We start from the raw sequence: 23,869 nt of genomic DNA, 5'->3' as shown, positions 1-23,869 counted from the left end.
GAGTTACAAGATGCTAAAGGAGAATATATCCTCCTTAAGATGGTGCTGGAAATATAGCTAAGGACATCTGATAAATTTTTAAAAATAATAATGTTAAAAAATACATAAATAAATAAAGATTATTGCTCTTGAGAGCCAAATGGGACAGGTGAGAAAGAAACCAAAAAGATTAAGGTTGTTTTCAAATCATCAGGTCTTTATACAATATACCTTACAGCATGAGTTTATCTGGCTAAAGTTTAATAAAACCTAAATTGCCGACGTGGCTTAACATCAAAGAAAATGCGAATGCAGTGTTCATTAATTGGATTTTATAAAAGATCACTGTCAATAAGCATAAGGTAACCAGTTTATCATTAAAAAATATATAAGAATTAGTCACCAAATTATTTATACTCAATATCCATATTGTTTGTTTCAGTGCATAACATATACTTTATAGAAGAAAACTGTCATGACTGAAAATCAATTTGCAAATTCTTATAAGATCACAAATACTTGGTATGGCCAATGCAGCATATGAGATACAAGTTGTATCAGATCTGTTGATTTCCTTTGTGTGTCTGTTAGGTTTTGTAGCTAGAGAAATCTTGGGGGTAGTTTTGTTTCTGACTCATATGCCAGATTCACAGACAAGTTGGAAACTGAACATATCATTGTCAGTGGGATACAGAGTTACTTGGGATAATGAAGAGGTGGATGCAATAGAAGGGTAAAATTATTTTAATGACTTACTTACTAATAAGGGTAAGTGGGGTTAATTTTTATGATGACTTGGAAGGCAGAATAAACAGAAAAACCACTAGGATTAAGTTTGCCTCCCACATGTTAGAGAAATTGTTTAAAAAGTGATGCACACACTCACACATACATATAAATAGCATATGCAATTTATCTGAATTAACTTTTTCACTCTTTGATAATGGGTTACAATTTTGGAACTCTGAAGTCTTATTTTAAAGAGTCAGAGTGCTAAGGGAATTATTAAAGGAAAACAAAATTGATCTTAAGAAAGGAGGTAAAATGGAAATTATTCCATTTTAGCAGAAAAGCTTGAGTACCAATTTGCTGTTTTTATACTGTGATGTTACATCAAGAATAGAAGTAACTGGCTAGTATCTCTGTCCACTCAGTATAGATGAAGGGGAAAAAAATTACATTTCAGCAAGAAGGATTTGAGTTAGCTCTTTGTATAATAGGCAGTAAAATAGATTTTCCAAGAAAGTTAAAGAATGGGATCCTCTAGAGATAAAGATGCTTCTACCACCTGTGCAAGAGATTTAGCCAATACTCTTGCCTGAGGGGAATAAACTGCAGTGGATGATATTGAAGACCTTCCAAGCGCATTTCTAAATCATTTATTTTATTTTGTTAAAGAAATTATTTTTGGTTGAGTTAGATACTGAAAAAACTGTAATTATGTATTTGCATACAAAGAAGTGTAGAAATTTATTATTATTATTATTGTGTTACACGGGCCTCTCTCTTGTGAGAAGACGCGCAGGCTCAGCGGCCATGGCCCACGGGCCCAGCCGCTCCGCGGCATGTGGGATCCTCCCAGACTGGGGCACGAACCCGTGTCCCCTGCATCGGCAGGTGGACTCTCAACCACTGCACCACCAGGGAAGCCCCTGTTTTTTATTTTTAAAATTTTTATTTAAACGTGGTTTAGTGACAAGGTCACAAAAATTTAAAAAGCACACTAATTCATTGTTCTATATCTAATTAGCATATTAACTGCTCTGTGAAAATCTCAAAGAGCCAGGCACTTACATATTTTTTAAAGTTTTCAAAATCAGAGCCTGAACACATAATAAGGACATTGGAGGGCGCATTTACATTAAATTTTTATTAAATTGCACATGTTTTATCTAATTTAGGAGTTTAACTTTATAAATATTAATATATGAAAACTTTCTGCAATGGGTTAGAATTTCCTAATCCCAAATTCTGACTTTTATGATTCATTTTTATTCAAGGACTATTGCTATTAAAAAATGGAGGATTATGCCCATCGACAGACGAATGGATAGAGAAGATGTAGTATATATGTACAATGGAATATATTACTCAGCCATAAAAAGGAACAAAACTGGGTCATCTGTAGAGACGTGGATGGACCTAGAGACTGTCAAACAGAGTGAAGTAAGTCAGAAAGAGAAAAACAAATATCGTATATTAACGCATATATGTGGAATCTAGAAAAATGGTACAGATGAACCGGTTTGCAAGGCAGAAATAGAGACACAGATGTACAGAACAAACGTATGGACACCAAGGGGGGAAAGTGGCAGGGGGCGGGTGGTGGTGGTGGGATGAGTTGGGAGATTGGGATTGACATGTATACACTAATATGTATAAAACAGATAACTAATAAGAACCTGCTGTTTAAAAATAAATAAAATTCAAAAAAAAAAAAGAAAAAATGGAGGATTGAGGAAAAAAGGGTTGGAGATTAAATGGATTAGTTTGCAAGAAAAAAATGAAATTAATGTAGTTTGAAAGACAACTATGTGAACTACTAGTTTGAAAGATTAGCAAGCTCAATTTTCTATTTATTGAGAAAAATTAGATTTATTTCTCACTGCATTTAAAGATCACTGGAAAATTAATGTCTAATAATTTATTGCTAATTGTTAAATGCTAAAGCCAGTCATATTTCACACAGACCAGTTGTCAAGAGCTGTCTGTATTCTGTTTCTTGAGGTTATGTTCTGAATTATATCAATGCAAATCACTACCCACAGCTGACACTAATTTGCTCCCTTTTAGAAATCTGAGTGGACAGGCCAAGGATAGAATAATCATGTGTATGAAATTCCATCCTGCAATTGGAGGTCCTCTACATAGACCCTTTTTGAAGTGCTTACAAAATAAAGTTAGGCTGGGGAGAAGCTGCCACGATTTCTCTTATTTTCAAATTACCCTGCGCTGCTGACCAGAAAAGATCTTTAGCTTCTAGTGGTCTTAATTCATAATCATCACCAGCTCTGAGTTAGTTAGGGAAGCACTTGAGAAATCAATATACAAAACTTCACAGTGATCGGAGCAGCAGTGACATACAGAAGAGGCCAAAACAGTGAATTCTAAGTAATGATGGTTACTGGTGGAGACGTGTCCATGCAACACACATGCACAAATGAGTCATTGTCATCATATGCACACCGACAGCAGCATGCATAGCCTATGTTAAAGGACTAAGCTCCAAAAGTTTTCAACTGGATGAAAATATAATATGTTATATTTTGTGATTATTTGCATCTACTATAATAGAGTAGAAAAACTGAAGTGAATTTCCAATTTTTAGTCAAATCCAGATTTATACAGAGGTATTGCCCAGTTAAACATTACCCTACAGTAGCTGTAGGTCATGCTAGTGATTTCAGACTTATATAGGACACAATTAAAATGACTGAAATGTAATATAGAAAAATAGAAAATGACTATCATGCATATACAGTTTACTACTACAGTAAGCTTAAAACCATACCCCCTGCCATCCAGGAACGTGAAACTAGTTTTAAGGAAACAAAAGAGGAACAAGTGAAGTGATGCTGTCATGTAGCACTTTGCTTATTTTATTTATTCTTGTACTCAAAAAGGCTTTTTTCTTTTTGGCTGAAATAGGCTTATGTGCCTCTTTTATACCGGAATATATTTAGCTTAATATTTGCTTCTTTCCAAATTATTCAAATATTTAGGAAGTCTTCAATGTCAACCTAGGCTTATACTTCTTGCAGGAAAAAGGAGTTCATAGTCATATTGGTGGCACAGCTGAGAAAGTAACAATGTCTCCAGCAAAATCAAGCCATGATGTCTCCACCAGGCACCTGGGCTCACTAAGGGCAGCATGATGTTGCATTGAACACGGCATACAGCAGGCAAGTTAACATGCCGAGTAAAGGGGCAATCTAAGCATCAGATGATGAAATTTGAGTTCATACATTACCTTTAACATTGCGACCATTGTCTGTTTTGAGCACATAAGGAAAAAAAGAGAGAAATATAAAAAGAAGACTAAAATTATGTTATATGCACTGAATAACTTCTGTAACAACAATCAGAGAAAACAGGATGTAATGATTGAAAATTTATCTTTGAAATTAACATTTTGTACTATTCAACCAAGTAAGATGCATATGCTAAAAATATCTGCCATCATAAGCATCTGTGTTCAAATATGTGAAACATTTATCTCACTTAATTTAAATGGATTCCAAGAGCCAGATTTGGAGAAAGCCATACCCACATGCCTGCAATTGTGACAAAAACTTTCAAACTTGTCAGAAGTCAATTTTCGTGTTACTTCAGCCATCACTTACAAAGAAAAACTACACAGCATTTTGCATGTTAAGTAACGTTTTTCATATTTAACCTAGTGTGTTAATAGAAAAATGCTTCTAAGACAATGGTTTACTTTAACAAACCAACTTGCATTATTAATCACAATTTTATGAACCGTTCTTCCCACAAGTGTTCTTCAATGTACATTTTGAAAATACCAAATAGTACTCAAAGAGCCATTCTTAGGCAAAAGTAATTATAAGAAATCAGTGAAAGATTTGACTATTTAAAGGTAATGTGAGCTTTAAAAATTTATGTTGTCCACAATGCACTCAGTGTAATACCTAGAAAATTTAGGAAATTTGTTTATATTATAATGGATTTGTTGTCAAATCTCAGAATGGAGTGTTTGCAGATTCATTCTGAGATTAGCATTCTGACTCTTTGTTGCATATATGCTACTAAAAAAATATTCATTACTAGTTTTGAAACAAACAAGCTTAATGTAAATGAAGTCATGTTAAAATCATTTAAATATATCCAAAATTTGAAAAATCTGTTCCACATTTGTTGACATTTATGCTAATGCTGTTCATATTTAAAATCTTGGGATATATAATAATTGTTTCAAATCTTACAACTGAAGCAATTTCAATAATGCAGTATATTGAATTGCTAGCATAGACACTACCTCACATAGAGATGCACAAATAAAGTTGTGACCTTACATGTCAATGCTCTGCTCTCTTTGAGGGACCATAACAAACAAATAGAGTTAATGGAAGAGACCTCGATTACATAGAATTAATTATCTCCATCAGAAGCTAAGCCAACAATCATTAGTAAAGTAATAACTGCTTGCAAGCAAGTAGTTAAATATTATAATTCTATTCATCAACCTGGAAATTACATATAAAGAGTTGCAGTTTCCAAAAAACCAAATGCCCCAAAGTTACATTATATAGTTAATGCTGCTTTGACATTCTGAGGCAGGGCATGTGGTCTGTGTGCTGGTGCTAGCTGAGATCTGCTTGTTGACACTGTAAGTGCAGAAATTGCCACTGTATGTGCAGAAATTAGAGTAAGCACTAAGAGTGCTTGACACTGTAAGTGCAGAAATTACACTGTAAGTGCTGACATTAGAGTAAGCAGTAAGAGTCTTGTAGCAGTTTGACAGAGTAATTTTACGTCTGTTCAATTTAATAATACAACAATTGGGGTTTATATTTTGTATGTCTATTTTTTAAAATTTCATTTTCTTGTAGTGCAATTTTACTGTATTTACAAATATGTTGGTATGTGATGGATAAGAAAAAAATACTCTGGTCCTTCACCACAAATGATTTGAGAACTATGGTTCTAAGGTATTTGATAATATAGATTAAATGAAAAGATAATGTAAAATATTATGCACTGATATATTTGCAAATTACTTAAAGTTCCATAAAGATAGCCTATAGAGGAGGGAATTTTTCTTCTTGAGTGAAGAGACAACAATCTGAATTCAAAATCTGGTGCATGTGGGATTTAACCTATTAAAGAGCTACATGAATTCATAAAATTAAAATCAGGTTTAAAAGTTTTCCATCTTGCCTTATCAGTGGCTCAGTTTCTAAAGTCTATTAATTTATAAAGCTTTAGGAATTACAGGTTCGCCTATGCTAATCAATGACTTTGTAGCTAAAATTGAAGTACAAAATACCCTCTGAATTTATCTGTTGGTAGTCAGACATTGACATTAGCATCTGCAAGCAAGTGATACAGGTTTTTGAAAATAACATAGCTTGGGTGGGAGAAGAAAATTGAGGATGATCTCAACACTGAGTGTCCCTGAATAGAACCTGTACTGAGAAGCCCAAAATATTAACACATCCTCTTCCATAATTGTATCAGTAACTGTGTGCTAAATGGAAACCATATAAAATTGAAAATAATAAAGTTAAATCATGAAATCTGATCTAACCTACTCAGCACCACTGTCAAAACACAGGCTAAAAGTCTGTACCATGCACTGAATATGTATCATTTAATATTGTTTCTGAACGTTATTACACTGTAACTCAGGTTCTAGGCAATAAGGCCAATCTCTGGAAAGTCAGTATGCTTCCTAAAGATGACTACACAAATTGGACTAACAAACAAATATATATGCTGGTCATTTGAATTATCATATTGGATTTACTGTTGTTCAGCCATAGGATCCATTGCTCAAAGATCAAATTTCAGAGATTTCATTTAGTCAGGAGAGAGTGAGCATGCTGTGACTAGACGCTGTAGAGCCTTACACAATGATCCAGTTTGGAAATTGTCCTTGATTTTATTTTCCTTTTCCCTTTGACTTTCTTTGGACTAGAGATTAAAGTGGATTTGCTAATTGCTCTTGTACCACATCAAATCTATCTCACAGAAAACTGCTCTTTTTGTTTCTTTGACATTGATTTGTCTCTCTTTGATGTTTTTCCTGCCAACTCATTTTCTTTCACCTCTTCTGCCTTCTCTACTTCACTGCACCCTTTAAATAAAGATCCCCACATGATTCAATCCTGAAACTGGTTTAAATTTCAGAGTACTACGGAACAGATAACTCATTATTTCCTGATGGTGTAGTTCTGGAACATAATTCATGAGCACGATCCTCTTAATGTCACACCAAGGCTTATTGAGTTCCTTCCATGAAACAGGCATCTGTGCTGGAGACCAAGGCCATGGAGCCAACTATGCCAGAACTCCTGTGCTAGAGAAGCTCTCAGCGACATCATTATTTGTTTGTATATCTAATAGGAACGCAAGACATATAATGTGGAATAAATGTAGAATGTAAGAAATGCTATAATATATGTAAACACTGCCTTGCACACTCAGGTGTGAAACCATTTAATTCTTCGGGTTTGGAAAGGAGAAACGGGTCCTTATGGCTATGAGTAGTAGTGTGAGGAGGGACAAAGTGAGGAAGAGTATTCCCAGCAGAACAAAGAAATGAAGCACAAAAATGCATGATATATTTTTGGGAAAGGCAATTATTTTTGTGCAGGTTTAGAATTGAGTATATAGTAGCGGAGGAAATCTTGCAGGGGCTAGAAATGAGGCTTGAAAACTAACTGTGGAGAGTTGGAAAATTGTCTAGTACCCTACACTAAGGAGCCCCGTGATCAGATACATGTTTTAAAAAGAAAACTAGTGGCAGCACGGATGATGATGGGATCTCGAAGGAATAAATACCACAGAAAGGACAGTGGGCCTCTCAAGAACCCAAATCTGTAGAAAAGTGAGACTAATGTATGCATGCAATGGGTACCCTGAATCTGGACCTCCCCAGAGAAGATTCAATGACTCAACAGACCCTTGCAGCAAAGTTTCATAGAGCAGGAGCGAAGGAAGAAAAGCTTTGCATGGATAGATTGTGGATTCTGGAGACCAGTCCTGGGTTTGAGGGCCAGCTCTGACATTCTATAACCTTGGACCAATTTTTTATTTAACATATCTAAGCCTTAGTTTCCTCATCTATAAAATGGGCTTAATAATAGATCCTAACTCATAGGGTTGTTGTTATGAGAATTATAAGAGAATCAATGTGTGTCAAGCACTTACATTGCCTCACGCATGTAAATATCCAACAAATGTTACCCATCATCATGTTAATGATGGATTGCTTTTAGCATTGCCTTTTAAGCATCCCTACTTTCACTACTGGCTAGTACATGAATGTGACCTTGAAGCAGGCAGAGAGAAATAAATGAATTTTGACTTTGCACGTCAAGTTGTTTTTGGTTGAGCCCCTTCCCCCTACCTATCCTTTCCCTGCTCCCAATTAGTGTATAGATTTCTGATCACTCAGTATATCACATTTCATACACCTCTTCCTTTAGAGAGAGTTGGTCGATAAAATAGTCCTGTGACAGCACACTACTCTTTTTTGCCCAGGTCTTGACTATTTACTAAATGTAGCACAATTAATTATGCTTGAGATGATAGTGTCATCACCTAAACAGGTCTTATGTTAAGCATTAGTTAATTAACACTCCATAAAGTAAGCAGATAATAGTCATCATTCTATCTCAGAAAAGGATGAAGAAGCCGGGAGAAACCAAATTATTCACTAGGGCTCAAAGAGGAAATCAGTAACAACTCTGAATGTAGAACTCATATTTTTAATAGACTCTACTCACATTTCTTCTCCAAAGGTATAAAGATTAATGTCAAAATTAAACACAATAAGAAATACCTTTCTTTACCCCGTAACATATGTTTCCATATTTTAAAAATACAAACATACCTTCACTGGCATGTCGGTCTCTAAATATGTTCTTGGGGTGGACACTGAATCCTTCTATATCCTGAACCGATGAAGCCCTCCGTATACTACAAATGCTTTCCTTTGATCTGGAATGAGTCAGCTGGGAGCTTGACTGCAGCATGTCGGGATAGAGTCGGTCCCATTGCCTTTTGGGAGAGGAATGGTCAAGAGGTCCGGATATATTCACCAAGGGGGAACATTTGCTGGGCTGTATCAAGGCTTTTGTATCATCTGCTTCCGAGGGGCTGCAGCTTTCTTTAGTAGGAGACTTAAAGTGCTTCATGGCTACGGAATCATCGCTGTGCTTAGATGAATCGATCACTACCACATCGGGATCTTCTTGTGGTAAAGACTGCTTTCTGTAAGTGAGAACTCTCAGACCAGGGAACTTGAACCCAAAAAGTTTCCCTACAAATACAAACAGGAAAGAACACTGTTACAAGACAAAGGATATAGCGCCTAAAACAAACAAATGAACCTTGTTGACTCATATTTAAATACTGTGTAAAAAATTATTAATACTTAAGTCATTTTACAGTCAGAATGAGGTATATTGTAGAAAACTTCTCTGGGACCAATGTGAATGATCATATAAGTTGTAAGAAAATAGTGAAATAATTTTACCATGTTTCTGATGGTTAGATATACTCCAGCTAAATAAAATCATTATTTGGATGACGCAAGGTTTTTTTTTAATAAACTGAAAAAAAAATCACTATCCATCCAGTTTTTTAAAGGGAAACTGAAGGTTGGAGCACAGTTTAGAAAGGAATGGATACTTTGTATAAAAGGGCCAGCTACAGGAAAGATTATATTATATTATATTGTATTATATTATGTTGGAGTGGAGGTAGAGGGGGATGTAATTGCATTGGAAGTGGAGGAAAGGGAATTGGGGGGGGTAAGGCGTTGGCCTGACATACCTAGAAGGTTTGTATTGGATAATATTGCTAGTCAAGTGTGGATGGGAAAAGTGGGGTCAATTACATATGTCCTCATTCTGTTTGGGATTCTTTTTTTTTTGTTTGTTTGGGATTCTTGAAAAGCTTTTGGTTTCAGAGAGAGATGTACACATAAGAATTTCTTTTTCCTGATTATTTTTTGTTCCAGTGTCAAAGAATATGGCATGGAATGTTAAACATATCTCAGGTTGATGCTTAGAAGTGCAACTAAATATAAACATTAAAAGGTAGATATTAAAAATGAAAATATTAGCTAATAAATTTACTGGTAGTAAAAAATGCAAATTAAGACAAGATAATATCATTTTCCACTCTTCAATTTAGCAGTAAATGAAGAAAAGAAACATAACATCTGGTGCTGGCAAAGAAAGCTGACGAGCATCCTGACGCTTTGCTGGTAGAAATGCAAATCGTTACAAATTCTTTGGAAAGTCATCCTACGATATCTATTAAAGTGAAAAATACACTTTTCACTTGACTCAGCAATCTCATCTATAGGATATTACTGTACAAAGGCACAAAAACTAGATACAATCTTTTTTTTTTTGCGGTATGCGGGCCTCTCACTGTTGTGGCCTCCCCAGTTGCGGAGCACAGGCTCCAGACGCGCAGGCTCAGCGGCCATGGCTCACGGACTTAGTTGCTCCGCGGCATATGGGATCTTCCCGGACCGGGGCACGAACTCGTATCCCCTGCATCGGCAGGTGGACTCTCAACCACTGCGCCACCAGGGAAGCCCTAGATACAATCTTAATATCCACTAGAAGGAGAATAGTTGAATAAATGTGGCATTTTTATACTTTGGAATCTTATGATGTTCTTTAAAAAACAATAATATGTTTTGATTAGGTTATTCAAATACAGTTTTATGTGAAAAGGCAAGTTTCAGCTTAATGTGCTTATAGTGATATTATTTCATTAAAAATAATAAAACCTTATATTTGCCCATATAAGTTGCATGGCAGTACAGAAAGATGTGGAAGAACATATTCCACAGTTTTAATGTCGACTGGCTCAGTATAATGTATGCATTCCTCTTTATATATCTTTATTGTTTGTTTCATTGAGCATGCATTCTTTTATAAATTAAAAAAAAATAAAAAGGTAAAACTTCTACCCCTAGAAGAAATGAAAAGATAAGAGAAAGCATTCAAAAACTACTGCATAATTCAAAGCTTTTCTAAGTATTGTCTACAAGAAAATGCCAATTCTAATTTTTGTTTCTGTTCTACAGTAGCCTAGGTCCACATCGCCCCATGGCTTTACAATCACATGTTGCCCTTCGAGTCAGTCAGCTGGTGTATCTGGGCTACAATATTATCTACCTCCTTATATTCTTTAAATGTCATAGGCACCATTATCTTTAATATATTTACTATGAACTTTTTCTCAATGCATTGAGGATTGTTTTAAAACATGGAAGAACACTCTCAAAACTTATGAAATTTTCTGCATTATATTTGAGTATACTCTTCCAGCAGATGGTCTTATCTACACACATATTTTCAATTCCATCTTTAGCCCAAAGACTCATAAATCTATAACTCAAGCCTAGACTTATTCTCTTAGCTCCAAACCTGCATTTTTTTAAATGCCAAACATTATTCTTTTTTTTAAGACAACAAGAGTTTATTTATTTTTTTAACATCTTCATTGGAGTATAATTGCCCCACAATGGCGTGTTAGCCCCTGCCCCACAACAAAATGTCTCAGCCACGTATATACACATGTTCCCACATCTCCTCCTTCCTGCACCTCCCTCCTTCCCACCCTCCCCATCCCACCCCTCCAGGCCGTCACAAAGCACGGAGCTGACCTCCCCGTGCTATGTGGCTGCCTCCCACCAGCCATCTACCTTACGTTTGCCAGTGTATATATGTCCATGCCTCTCTCTCGCTTTGTCACAGCTTACCCTCCCCCCTCCCCATATCCTCAAGTCCATTCTCTAGTAGGTCTGTGTCTTTATTCCTGTCTTACCCCTAGGTTCTTCATGATATTTTTTTTTCTTAAATTCCATATATATGTGTTAGCATACGGTATTTGTCTTTTTCTTTCTGACTTACTTCACTCTGTATGACAGACTCTAGGTCTATCCACCTCATTACAAATAGCTCAATTTCGTTTCTTTTTATGGCTGAGTAATAGTCCATTGTATATATGTGCCACATCTTCTTTATCCATTAATCCGATGATGGACACTTAGGTTGTTTCCATCTCCGGGCTATTATAAATAGAGCTGCAATGAACATTTTGGTGGCTTCATCAACATCTTCTCTTAGAAGTCTTAAAGACACCTCAAAATCCTGTAGCAAATCCGACATCATAATCTACCCCTCAAAGCCCAGCCCTTTTTTTCAGTGAATGGCATCACAGTCCCTCTAGTTGTATAAGCCTGAGACTTGCTGGCTATTCTAGTAGTTACTCTTCTCTCTCACCTTCATCCCCTGAATCCAATTAACCCACTAATTGTGTTCATTTCACCTCCTGAATATCTTTTTAGTGTTTTCACTTCTCTTATCTCCACTGCTCTCACTTTCTGGAGATAAGAAATCACAGTTCACCTGATTTCTTGCGATAAGATGCTAATCATTTTCCACATTTGAATCATATTGTCTGTCCTTTAAAAAATACTAACTTCTGATCACGTTAGCTATTATTTAACCTTTTATTACTCCCAGTAACTTCCTGCTTTGGGCATGAAGATATCACTAGCCCCACTATCTGCAGCTTAATTTTTCCTCGTGGCTCTCTAGAATCCAGCCATATGAACTTTTTTTTTGCGGTACGCGGGCCTCTCACTGTTGTGGCCTCTCCCATTGCGGAGCACAGGCTCCAGACGCGCAGGCTCAGCGGCCATGGCTCACGGGCCCAGCCGCTCCACGGCATGTGGGATCTTCCCTGACCGGGGCACGAACCCGTATCCCCTGCATCGGCAGGCGGACTCTCAACCACTGCGCCACCAGGGACGCCCCCATATGAACTTTTTAATTCCTCCAGAGGCCTGTGCTTCTTACAGATTCAGGGCTTCCTTGTGTTTGATAATTTTTACTCTTCCTACTTAGTACATCCTTTAGGGTTTTTTTGTTTTGTTTTGTTTTACGGAAATCTGTTGCATTTCTTTTTTAAAAAATGTTTACTTTATATTGGAGTATAGTAGATTAATAACGTTGTGTTAGTTTCAGGTGTACAGCAGAGTGATTCAGTTATACATACTCTATAAGAACATCCTTTAGGTTTTAGCTCCAAAGTCATTTCCCATGGGAAGCTTTTCCTTCCCTCTGAACTAGATTAGCATTCCCTTCATAATTTTCATAACAGCTCATAGTTATACACTTGTTGACTTTCTGATTAACATTTCTCTCCCCTAGTGGACTGTAGGAAGAGCCCCTATTTTGCTCACCAAATCCCAGTTCTAACAGAATGTCTGAGCACTGTAAATGAATTTCCACTAGCAGATTCTAAACTGATAATATCCTTCAATTTTGACTGTGGAAAAACTAATATTTAATTGCTCTGACCAACTTAACCAGAGAATCTTAGTCTCCTGGGATTGTGTTTACTCATATTTACCAAAAATGATTAATTGAGTAGAACCCAGTAGCTGGTGGAAATGGTAAACTTTATACCATGCCCTATATACTTGATACAACACAGTTAATTTTCACCTTTTTTCCGAGGTTATTAATTGTTACCATTCTGATTCTAGAGCATACACAAAAGTGTTTTCAAACTCCTCAACATCTAGTGAATTTTATGTAAAATACCTATTACAGAAAATTTTAGAATTAAGCAGGCTAAGTTCTTACTCTAAGCTTTCATTTGTGTGCTAGTAGTTAACAGTGGTAAATATAATTGAAATAGAATTTATTGTTCTGATAAAAGACATGACACAGTGCACAAACTCCAAGTACGTTCAGCATTAAACTCTGGATTAATTAGTAGATGAGAGTAACCACTGTGTGCATGTACAATTAAATAATGGTGCATCACAGTATCTATTTTGCAAGCATTCTTACATAATTCTACTAACAACTTTTATATGCTCAAGTAAATTGCCAAGTTAAAAATCAGTGAACCGCATCAAAGTCATTTGATTAGTTTTTAATGCACTAGGAATTGAGTTATAAAGCAGTTTACAAATAATTCTGCAAGCTTATTACAATTCACTGAGGTCAATGCCTACTCTTATTCATTTTTCATCAGTTATTACCCTCCTCCTTTAAAAATAATTCACTGCCTTTCTTAAATTAATGACTGCACAAGGCATTTAGTTTGCTCCTACAGTTTAGTCATATCCAAGGTGGTACAGATGGTCTTTTCTGCATCACTAGGTTAATACGACCATGTTATATTGCATTACAGATTTAGTTGTCGAACCGCAGTTCATCCGGAAAGAATACACATTGAGAATTTTGCTCAACGTTAGCACTTTCAGGCATGAAGTATAAAACTTAGATGAGTATAATCCTGTTATGATTCTTAACATAAAAAAAACACTCTTGTAAGTTGTCTCCATATTTTAGTATATTTGCTTTCTAACTTGAATAACTAAAAGAGATTCTACTTAGCCTATTAGCTACTAAAATGTTCAATAAATCTGAAATAATAACAACAGAATCAGGGGTGCTTTGCACATTTTTTAACACATTCCCCAAAATAATTATAAGTGTTGATAAACTACTTACATAAAAGCATAGTTTTGTTTAAATGCACCATTTTTCACTTGAGAGAAGTGAAACTTATAATGAACTTATAATTAACTACCATTACAATGTCTTTCTCAGGACATGTCACTTCTGTGAAGCTGCTGAAAATAAATTTGGAAGCTGCATCTTCATACACGCTGTGTTACATTTAACTAAGAGCTTTTTACATCTCAACCAAGAAGGCACAAAGATATTCCCAGTGTCTTTCTCTTTAGAAAGCCTGTAATTATGACTTCAATCTATATATGAATAAATGTTAAATACTTGGCCCAAGGTCAAATAGGAAATCAAGGTAAAATCAAAATAAAACAGCAATTTCCTTGATTTAATTTCAGTTTTACCCCAAACTTGGTGTTTTCTTGGTCCTTAAATATCCACAAGAGAATCTAATGAGAATCCTAACTCTCTCCTCTAAATAATGCAGATAAATGCATACACATTTTCTTTTTATGATCTCAGAGGTCGAATAACAAAATCCTTCTCCTCCAACCAAAAACCCCTCCATTAACCTCCCCTAGGATTCCCTAGGATTAGTTGACTCTTAATATTCCTTCCAGTTTTGAGTTTCTTTGCATGTATATTTATACTAATCACAGTTCACAAAAAATTATAATGATCACAACTACATTTCTACCCTTATGTCCTGTGGGAATGGGACTTTAGAAAATGGTTTTACCAACTTTTCTAAATTAAGAAAACCTCATCAATCTGAATTATTTCTCTGTCTTTCTCTGTCTCTGTCTCTCTCCCTCTCTCTTTCTCTCCTCTGGGAGCTGATTCTTATCTCCTAGAGTTTGGAAGAAAACTATTATGCTAATCTTGACATGAAACAATTTTCTAACTTAAGAATATACCTAGGGATAGTAGAAACAGTAATATTTTTTGCAGAAAACCAACTATATCTGAAAAGTTCTCCATATATTCCCAATCACTTAATTTCCTCACAATTACAAATTCCCAATCATTCCCTTGGTTTAATTTCTCATCATTTCTACAAACTCTTAGAACTTTGACTACTTAATAATTTTACTACTAAAATCCAGTTAAAGATAAATTAGAAGCATCTTACTCTTGCTTGGTTCTGCTTAGCTGAATTATAAACTGAAAAGCAGAGAAAAATTTTAGTTCCAGCAGTCATTCAAATCAGAGAATAGAGTGGGGTAAGGAGAGGACATATGTGCGTGTATTTGGGTGGGGGGAAGTTGTGAAGGCTATGAGCAGAGATATTTCCCCTCACAAAGGATTAGGGGTGCTGGAAGGTATCTTGATTGGATCCCTGAAAACAGACTGTGCAAAAGGGTTTTGGGGAAGTGTTTTCAGGAGATATGCCTATAAGGAAAAGAGGAAGGAAGGATTGATAAGAGCAAGTAAAACTGATATGAAAATGTAGCTAAAGCTTCAGTCAGTTCTCCTGGGAGCTGTGGAGCTGGGGTAGCCCTTCAGAGTTATGCCAAAATGAAGTTAGTGTATCTGGTTTTTATCACCCTGTTGCAGCCAGTCACTGGCTACAGCTACCCCATGGGAAGGGCCATGACCTTGGGTAAGGCAGTTCCTCGCCTTTGACTACAGCTTCCAATGAGGGGTGGAGCTGTGTCCTGAAGTGGCCAATTTCCAGCAGCTGTCCCCCCCCCCCACAGGAAGGTGTCTGAGGCACAGTGCCTATGGTACAGATGGGGAAGGATAGCCAGTTTGGGGTCTGAAAAAAAATTATGATCTGAATAAGTCTACTATCAGCTACTATCAGGCAAAATAAGAATTCATGAATTAACATCAATGTACCTTTCTATAATCAGGGTATTCACAAGTCTGACATTTAAATTGGAAGCCTTAAAATCACTGTGGGACTTTTCTCCAACCAAATAGCTCTGGATGTGCAGAGAAATAAAACTTTAATCTCTGAGTCAGAGAGAGCAGCAGATCAAATTTCATTGGAGAAACAGGGAAGATAATTGACATATCTGACTTTTCTCTTTAGGAAGAAATTTCCACAGAGGCACCCAGCAAGGAGATGTCTTTCTTACTAATGTGTTAGGAGTATATGATGATGCCCATGGGCTGCTAGAGCAACCCGTAATATTGTCAAAGAAGGCAGTACTTAGCTGTTAGACTGGGGAAAAAATATAATTCAGTGTGAACTCAGTACTAACCTGGCTAACCTGATTAGTGGGTGACACATGGGGCAGTGCAGACAGTGCAGTCCTGGTGTTAGTGACAACAAAAGGTCACCAGGGAGTCCATCGACCTGGTAAACCTGCAACTAAATTTGGGACCCTTTAAAGGAGCAGATGTGGTCAGTAAGGCCTTGAAAGACTAAGACTCCTTGGACATTTCCTAGGGCGAGAGATACCAAAGAAAAAGCAACATCTTACAATAAAGCAGTAAGTATAAGACCAAATAGGAATCTTGAAGCCATGTGAGTCCTGATCCAGTAGTGCAGGACACATGTGTGGAGATCAGGAGAAGTCACTGCTGTAGCAGGAGTGAGAGTAATCATAGGAGCTGTAGCAGCAGCAGAGATCTTCTGGAACAAGTTCACAAATGTTGATGATATCTGAGAGACACCAACCTAGCTGGGTCATCATGAGAGCAAAGAAGCAGAAAACACAGGTTTAGAATAAAGGAGATAGGGCAGAAAATAGGACAGGCTGGTGGACTGCTTTTGCCACCCAAGGTTAAAATCTGTCCACGAGGAGGCACTGGAAATTAAAGCAAACACATCAGTATTATATATACCTAATTAGTTTCCATTTCTATGTGATAACAGCTTAATAAATCAATGTATGATTTACCATACTGCTATTTTGCTTCTGTTTTATAGAATTCTTTCTTTTCCAAATGCCAAGTTAAAGAGTCCACTCATGTTGTGTGAAAGTAGTAACATCTTTTACCTAGATTGACTCAAGATGGCCATGTAGTCATTACGTTGACAGGGACTCTTTTGATGGAGTGTTCCAAACACAAATGGTACAGAAGCCAGTTACCCACATGCTGTAAGAATAGGGACTGTCCCTGATTTGGGTGTTGCTAGGTAACAAATTCTTCCAAATGGTATGCACACCGGGTCTCTGATGTGGACATGCTGATTTAGGCCATCATTAACATTCATTGCTAACGAAAGGATAAAGTATATTTTTTCAACTGTGAGTAATTTTCTTGATCTTAGAAATACGTATTTTGCTCACATCCTAGGGAGGAAACGGTATAAAGTTGACTGCAACTTATGACTGAACTTTTCTCGGATTTCTTTTAGCAACCATGTCACGGTTCCTTTTTCTACAGCAAATTTAATCTTTAAAAAGAGGAAACTTCCAAACACATGATAATAGTAAACATTAGTTATGTTGTAAAACCTTTAATTAAATTCATCTGAATAATAGATTGTTTCTATAGTAATGCTTGCTGAGTGGGAAACTCTGTATTACTACCGTAGCTCTTCATCTTTAAAGAATGACTTTCAGCTCCAATGGAGAATAGCAAAAACATTGTGAATGCCCTTTTATAAACCAGCTACACAGAAAATTTCTTTGTTCCTTAGCTTGAGGTCTGAACACTGAAATACAAATTTGAAGGAGCAAGGTAGCTATACAGGCAAATATATTTTTTATGTGTCAATTATTCAAAATATTGAGTCCAAAGCATATGAATGCATTTTTAATGGCTTAAATTAGCTAGATAGTTGCCTAAATGACCAACTGTATTTTTGTGTATAGACTTTGCTTCAGTTGAAGCTTTTAGAGTAATTCAAACTTTTATTTTAGTAAGCATAAAGATAAAAATTCTCTTTTGATTTGGAGAGTATAATTTTAATCATTTCAAAGATAATGGAATCTCCTTTATAATACCTTAATGAAATGAAATGAAAAAGTACACTTTTGAAAATAACTGTGAGAATAAGATGCTATAGAAATTTAACTTTATTTTACTATATTTTTACTTTTAGCTTCACTTAAAATTTATCTTTATGGTTTTATCTAACCATTAAGTAACTTAGACTAGTAGTTCTCAAACTTCAATGTGGATCAGAATGACCTGAAGGGCTTGTCAAAACACAGATTGCTGAATTTCTGTGGTTTTTTTTTTTTTTTGCGGTACGCGAGCCTCTCACTGTTGTGGCCTCTCCCGTTGCGGAGCACAGGCTCCAGACGCGCAGGCTCAGCGGCCATGGCTCACGGGCCCAGCCGCTCCGCGGCATGTGGGATCTTCCCGGACCGGGGCACGAATCCGTGTCCCCCGCGTCGGCAGGTGGACTCTTAACCGCTGCACCACCAGGGAAGCCCTGAATTCCTGTGTTTCTGAATCAGTTGTTCTGGTGTAAGGCCCAAGGACTTGCACTTCAAACATGCTACAAGATGATGCTGACGGTCTTACTCTTGGAGAATCACTGACTAATATGCATTCAGTAGGGAAAAAACCCTTAATTACTCAATATAACAATAACATTCATAAATTTATACATTCTACAAGTATGTATTGGGTACTCACTATTTGCCAGATATTGGGGATACGGAAGAAAACACAACAGCCCTCCTATGAACTGGAGCTTAAGTGTTCCTGGCTACTTTAAACAAGGTAGGCTTCCTTAGTTTCCCACAGCTCTCACCTCTCTTGCTCTCTATTTTTATTCCTGGCCTTATTTAGTCATTTATGTTTCTTGTCTACTAGGCAAACGGATGTGCCAGTGTGGTAATAGAGACACGTATGAGGTATCATCATGTCACAGGGTTAAGAACAGGAAAATCTATCTGGGTGAATTAGGAACTCCCCACAGGTAAAGGGTCCTTTGGAGAAGGTATGCTAGAGAAAGGAAGGCAGTCTAGTAGAGAGGGCACTATGCTATAAAAACAAGGTGGTATAAAATGTATGTGGTTTCAAAAAACCACCACTGAAGTATGGGGTATGACGGCGATGGCTTGGGGGGCGCTGTGATGGGAGATGAGGCTACGGAGGTATCTGAGGCCACAACGTGTGTCTTTTGCTTAATGCACAGGGTTTCGGAGTTTTCTAATCTTAGGCAATAGAGAACCATTATAAACAACATAAACAGTGGAGTATTATGATCTGATGCACAGTAGTGGGACATATGATCCTGAGGAAAAGAAGCTGAAAGCAGAGATACCAATTTTGAGATCACCGCAGCAGATGTGTTGAGGGCCTGAGTAGGTAATTACAGTGGGCTGTATGAGAGAGATATTCAGGAGGTGTGCTTAAGAGAATTTGATCACTCTTCAGTTGGGAAAAGAGAGGATTAGAGAGAAAGAGAAGTTTAGCATGATGCCCAGGTTTCTGGCTTGGGTGGCTGGGATGATGACACCATTCACAACGTATGAAGAGCAACTACTCTATTTTGACGGAATAGAGTAGATGGTAATTGGGACGGAAAGGCAAGTCTTAGCTTGAAAATGCTAAATTTCCAGAAGTGCTAAAATCTTCCAGAAAAAGATGTCCAGTGGGCAGTTGGATATATGAAGTTATAAGTAATTGGAAAAGTCTAGAGACAGGTGTGGTCTGGAGATACTGATTTGAAAGGGAGCCTTTATCCTGTAGGTCACAGATAAGTTTGCCCAGCAGGGTGTACAGAGAAGATGACTAAGAAGAGAAGAATACTAAGAGCAGCTTCTGGGGGATAAACAGTGTTTAAGAGTTTCTTGTTTAAGAGGAACAAGAAAATGGTACTAAAATAGCTGTCACAGAGATCAAAAGAAGCAAAGGAGCGTGGTGTCATGAAACATAAAAGAACCGAGAGAAGGGAATCGAATTTAGCACAGTACCTTCAACCTAGAGGATAACATTGAGAGCACAACGTAGAAAGCTCATTACAGTGGGCAGAGGAAGAAAGGAAATAAGGGAGACGATGAGTAGGTGTGGAAAATCCAAATGCCTGTAAGAAGAGTCAGGGGACAAAAGTAAAGAAAGCCAAGTACGAACAGCAACAAGGAGAGTTGAGGACTGTGGCAAACTGGGGAGTACATACCGTCTAAAGGTGCGGTCAGTATTCTCTTCCAGCTTATTGCAAATGTGTGGCCACATACTCATCTTTTTCCAAAATAAGCTAGATATGTTGTTTTGGCTGTGCCGAGCGACTGCAGGATCTTAAGTTTCCCAACCCGGGATCGAACCCAGGCTCACGGCAGTGAAAGTCCAGAGTCCTAACCACTGGATGGCCAGGGAATTCCCCAGACATCGTAATTTTAGGTGTAATCTTCCAATTTTTAAATGTTGGCAACACATTTAACTAATTGAAACTCTGAGAAAATATTATTTGATGTAAACAGAATGTATCTATTGAAGTATAGGCTATTCTCAGCAGCATGAGCAAAAGGGAAAGCCCCGGTAGAAAACATAGCTGACAGAGGGGCATTGGAAAGGACAGATTTGGAAGGAATGGCAGAGGGAATGGGTTTCAAGTGGAGATGTGGACCCCAGTTAAGATTTGCCTCCAGGGGTTGAGATATATTTGTTGAGGGTGGGCTGATTAAGGGACTTCTTGCCCAAGCCCTCCCCTTGCTCGGAGGTGTGGAAGGGGAGGTGATTTGTCTGACATAGGAGGTGGATTTGACATGAGAGTCATGACGAGCCTGGTGAAGTTCTGAAATACTTGCTAAGGGAAAGAGATGAAAAGTACCTAAAAAAGTAGGATCTCATGTATAATTTTGACTTGTAGTGTAATCATTTATCAATTAATAAATGATAAAATTCAGTATTTTTCTGTGACTAAAAAGACTTAACTTGGGCCTGCTTTCTTGTTGGGATATGTTTCAAGTTTAGTAAAATGAGAAAATTTCATGGATTTTTTTGACCGTGATGGAAACAGTAAATTAAGTAGACTTAAACAAAAACCTATTTTAAAATGATAAGAGGAGTGAATGTTATTAGTTAAAATTTATTTCGGGATATGAGCTTAAGGTCAACATTTATAGTGGCTCAACTGACTCTTTGGTTTTCAGACAGGATAAGAATATAGAATGCATTAATTTTCTGTTGGTTGTATATTGTTAAATCAGGATTTTTTTGTTTAATTCAGGTTCCCCCCAATCCCCTTAAAGAAATTTTTAACAAATGAAAATGTGTATGTGTGTCTGTGTTAACCAGACTGGCGATCCTAGATTTCTGCTATAAAATAGAAGAAATATAAGACTTAAATATATTTGTAAGTAATATAAAATAAAACTTTAAAATATTTTATTTAAAATAATGAAAACAAAAGCCTCACACTTGACAATTAACTTTGAAATTAATAGTGTAAGCAAGGACACATAATTTGGTTATCTTTCATGTTGTGCAAATATTTCATAGAAACAGATATTAGAGCAGAAAAAAAGAGAACACATCTTCCCATTGCTCTTAGTTCCTTTAGATGTGGCCCCCTTTTAGTTGGTAGTAAAAGTAGAATTTTCTCTTCTACTCAGTATCATTTCCACTTTTCAGATTGCAGAGTTTAAACCATCAGTGAGAAAATGTTTAATTATATCTTTTATTTGGTATTTATATTTATTATGTAGTAATTAATCAACTCCGTTGTGCAGTATATATCAATTTGATAGACCTATCAGAATAATACTCTCTCCTGTACTTGCTTCATTCCAGGGGACTTAAGACATCTATTTGTGGCTGGTCCTGTATCTTCGACAGAGATTAAGTTTGTGAAAAATGAGTTCTTCCCAGAGAAAGTTGCTCACTTTTGCTGTGCTGTGTTCCTGACCCAGAAACTAGATATTTGTACTGAGAATTGATCCACCTTTTTATTCAATACAAGTCTCTAGGTTTCCAGAATTTACTCAGCCAATTGATCATAGTGCCTTTTCATGATGCATCTCTTCTATTGTGTACTTAGCTCCTTTTCTATTACTTAATATTCTCAATTTAATACTTCATTTCTTTTTCGTCTAAGTTTCTTATAGCTCCTTCACATTTTTTCCCTTATTTTGTTTACATTTCAGGAGAGGTAGTTGAATATATAGAAACCCACATCATCTCAAACAAACAGTAGCCTCTCCCCATTACTTTCACTTAAATTCCAACACAAGGGCATGCCTAACCCCGCAGACACACACACACTTACACACTCCTTATTTAGATAAGAAATTAAACTTTTTGAAAGTTGAGATGTTTCTGCAAAAAAGGGTGTATCAAAATTTGATTTGCTTTTATTTCCTTATTGAGTTATTTGTTTTAGAGGCTACCGATGGAGCAACAATGTTTGAAATAGCCAACATGTTATTTCACACAGGTAATAAAATTATACTTTAAGAAAAAAAAGGAGTTTTCCAAAGATCAGAAATGATACAAAGTAGAAACTGGATAGCATCAGAAGCTACCAAATATAATTTGTCTCTCTTTAACTTTTCTGCTTGATTTAACAATCAACTCCTCAAAAACTGACACCAAGAGAAATTTAAAGCATATAATGACAGGAGGTATAATCGAAACCAATATAATGGTTGTAAATAATAGGTCTTTGTAATGCTCTGGAAACAATTTTATCTGCATATTTGTACTCTCTCCAAGATTCCCTATATGAGTGACAGCTGCAGTGTAGGGAAACCATTCATGTTCACATAATAAGAAACAAACTACTGAATTTGCTATATGACTTGCACAAGAGATGCCATTTTAATCCTAGTATAAAGTTGCATAGATTATGTATGATACCTGGGAGGCTACTGTATAGATAGTCTTCCATTCAAGATATCAAAGTTTCAAGTCTCCATTTGTATTTCAGTTTGAAATGAATACGTTTTTTTAAAATCCCCTTTTTTGTCATAGGGCTGATACACTACTCCCTTTTTTACTCCCATCCAACTTGATGGACCATGAAAAACAGCTATTTTGGGAGGAAAATGAAGACTTTTTGAAGACAATAAAGAAACAAAACTAGGCTTCCCCCAGAAAAATTATCTTATTGACATTCACTACCAAAATACAGGCTGACATTACCTAAGGTATACTCTCAGGAACCATTCAGTAATGACTAAGTTGGTTAGTAGAAAATATAAAGATATCAAAAACAGTCATCAACTTAAAGGAACAAGTCTTTAGTATTACAATAGTTTTTTATAGTAATTCAGTTTTGTTCTAAACATGTCACCTGGGAGACTGACAGATTGGTGGTTTTAATAGAGAGTTTTTCCCAAGTGTGATATTGCTCAGAATAAAATATTCAAAATATTGGAATTGTATTACACTAATATATTTGTCCCAATATTGCCTTAACAGGATACTGTACTGTCATTTAGACGTACCTAAGGCAGTAACTGACTATGAGAAATTTTCAGCTGGAGTACATTTGATTTAGTATTAATTCAGTTTACAACATAGGCTTTTGGGACTGTGTTTTATATTTTACATATATTTTGCTATCTGATTTACATATAATACAACAATTTCTTTATGCAAATACTACAGTTTTGTGACAAGGCTTCCAGCTTCCCACAGACAATGACAGTAACTTAAATTTTCATTTGCTCATATATCCTCCTAAAAACCACAGAGATCAATAAGGGAGGCAAATAAAAATACCCATAAACTATGCCTAAAGAGTAATTAGAGAAAGAGACATTACAAACTTTAATTTATATGTAGTCAGGGAAATAAATGCCGAAGACCAGCAGAATTGGCTAAGAAGA

The 23,869-nt window shown here is 36.5% G+C and overlaps 1 protein-coding gene across 8 annotated transcripts in view; it reads right to left on the bottom strand.

The window, feature by feature from the left end:
* The window catches only part of KCNH7 (potassium voltage-gated channel subfamily H member 7), a 460,792-nt gene that overhangs the window by 119,020 nt on the left and 317,903 nt on the right, over nt 1-23,869 (bottom strand). For 5 of the 8 annotated variants that reach the window (XM_060302349.1, XM_060302355.1, XM_060302352.1 and 2 more), the window contains exons 4-6: nt 8,558-8,986; nt 3,950-3,970; nt 3,491-3,514 (exon numbers count right to left, since the gene is read on the bottom strand). In XM_060302349.1, coding sequence (XP_060158332.1) covers nt 3,491-3,514; nt 3,950-3,970; nt 8,558-8,986 — 474 coding nt within the window. The remainder of the gene's footprint in view (nt 1-3,490; nt 3,515-3,949; nt 3,971-8,557; nt 8,987-23,869) is intronic. The other 3 variants (XM_060302351.1, XM_060302357.1, XM_060302353.1) reach the window with 2 other exon arrangements.

The sequence above is a fragment of the Globicephala melas genome, chromosome 7 (genome assembly GCF_963455315.2).
Source record: "Globicephala melas chromosome 7, mGloMel1.2, whole genome shotgun sequence".
NCBI lineage: Eukaryota > Metazoa > Chordata > Mammalia > Artiodactyla > Delphinidae > Globicephala > Globicephala melas.
Note: the sequence above shows the minus strand (reverse complement) of the source record. Positions and strands in the feature narration are given on the sequence as shown.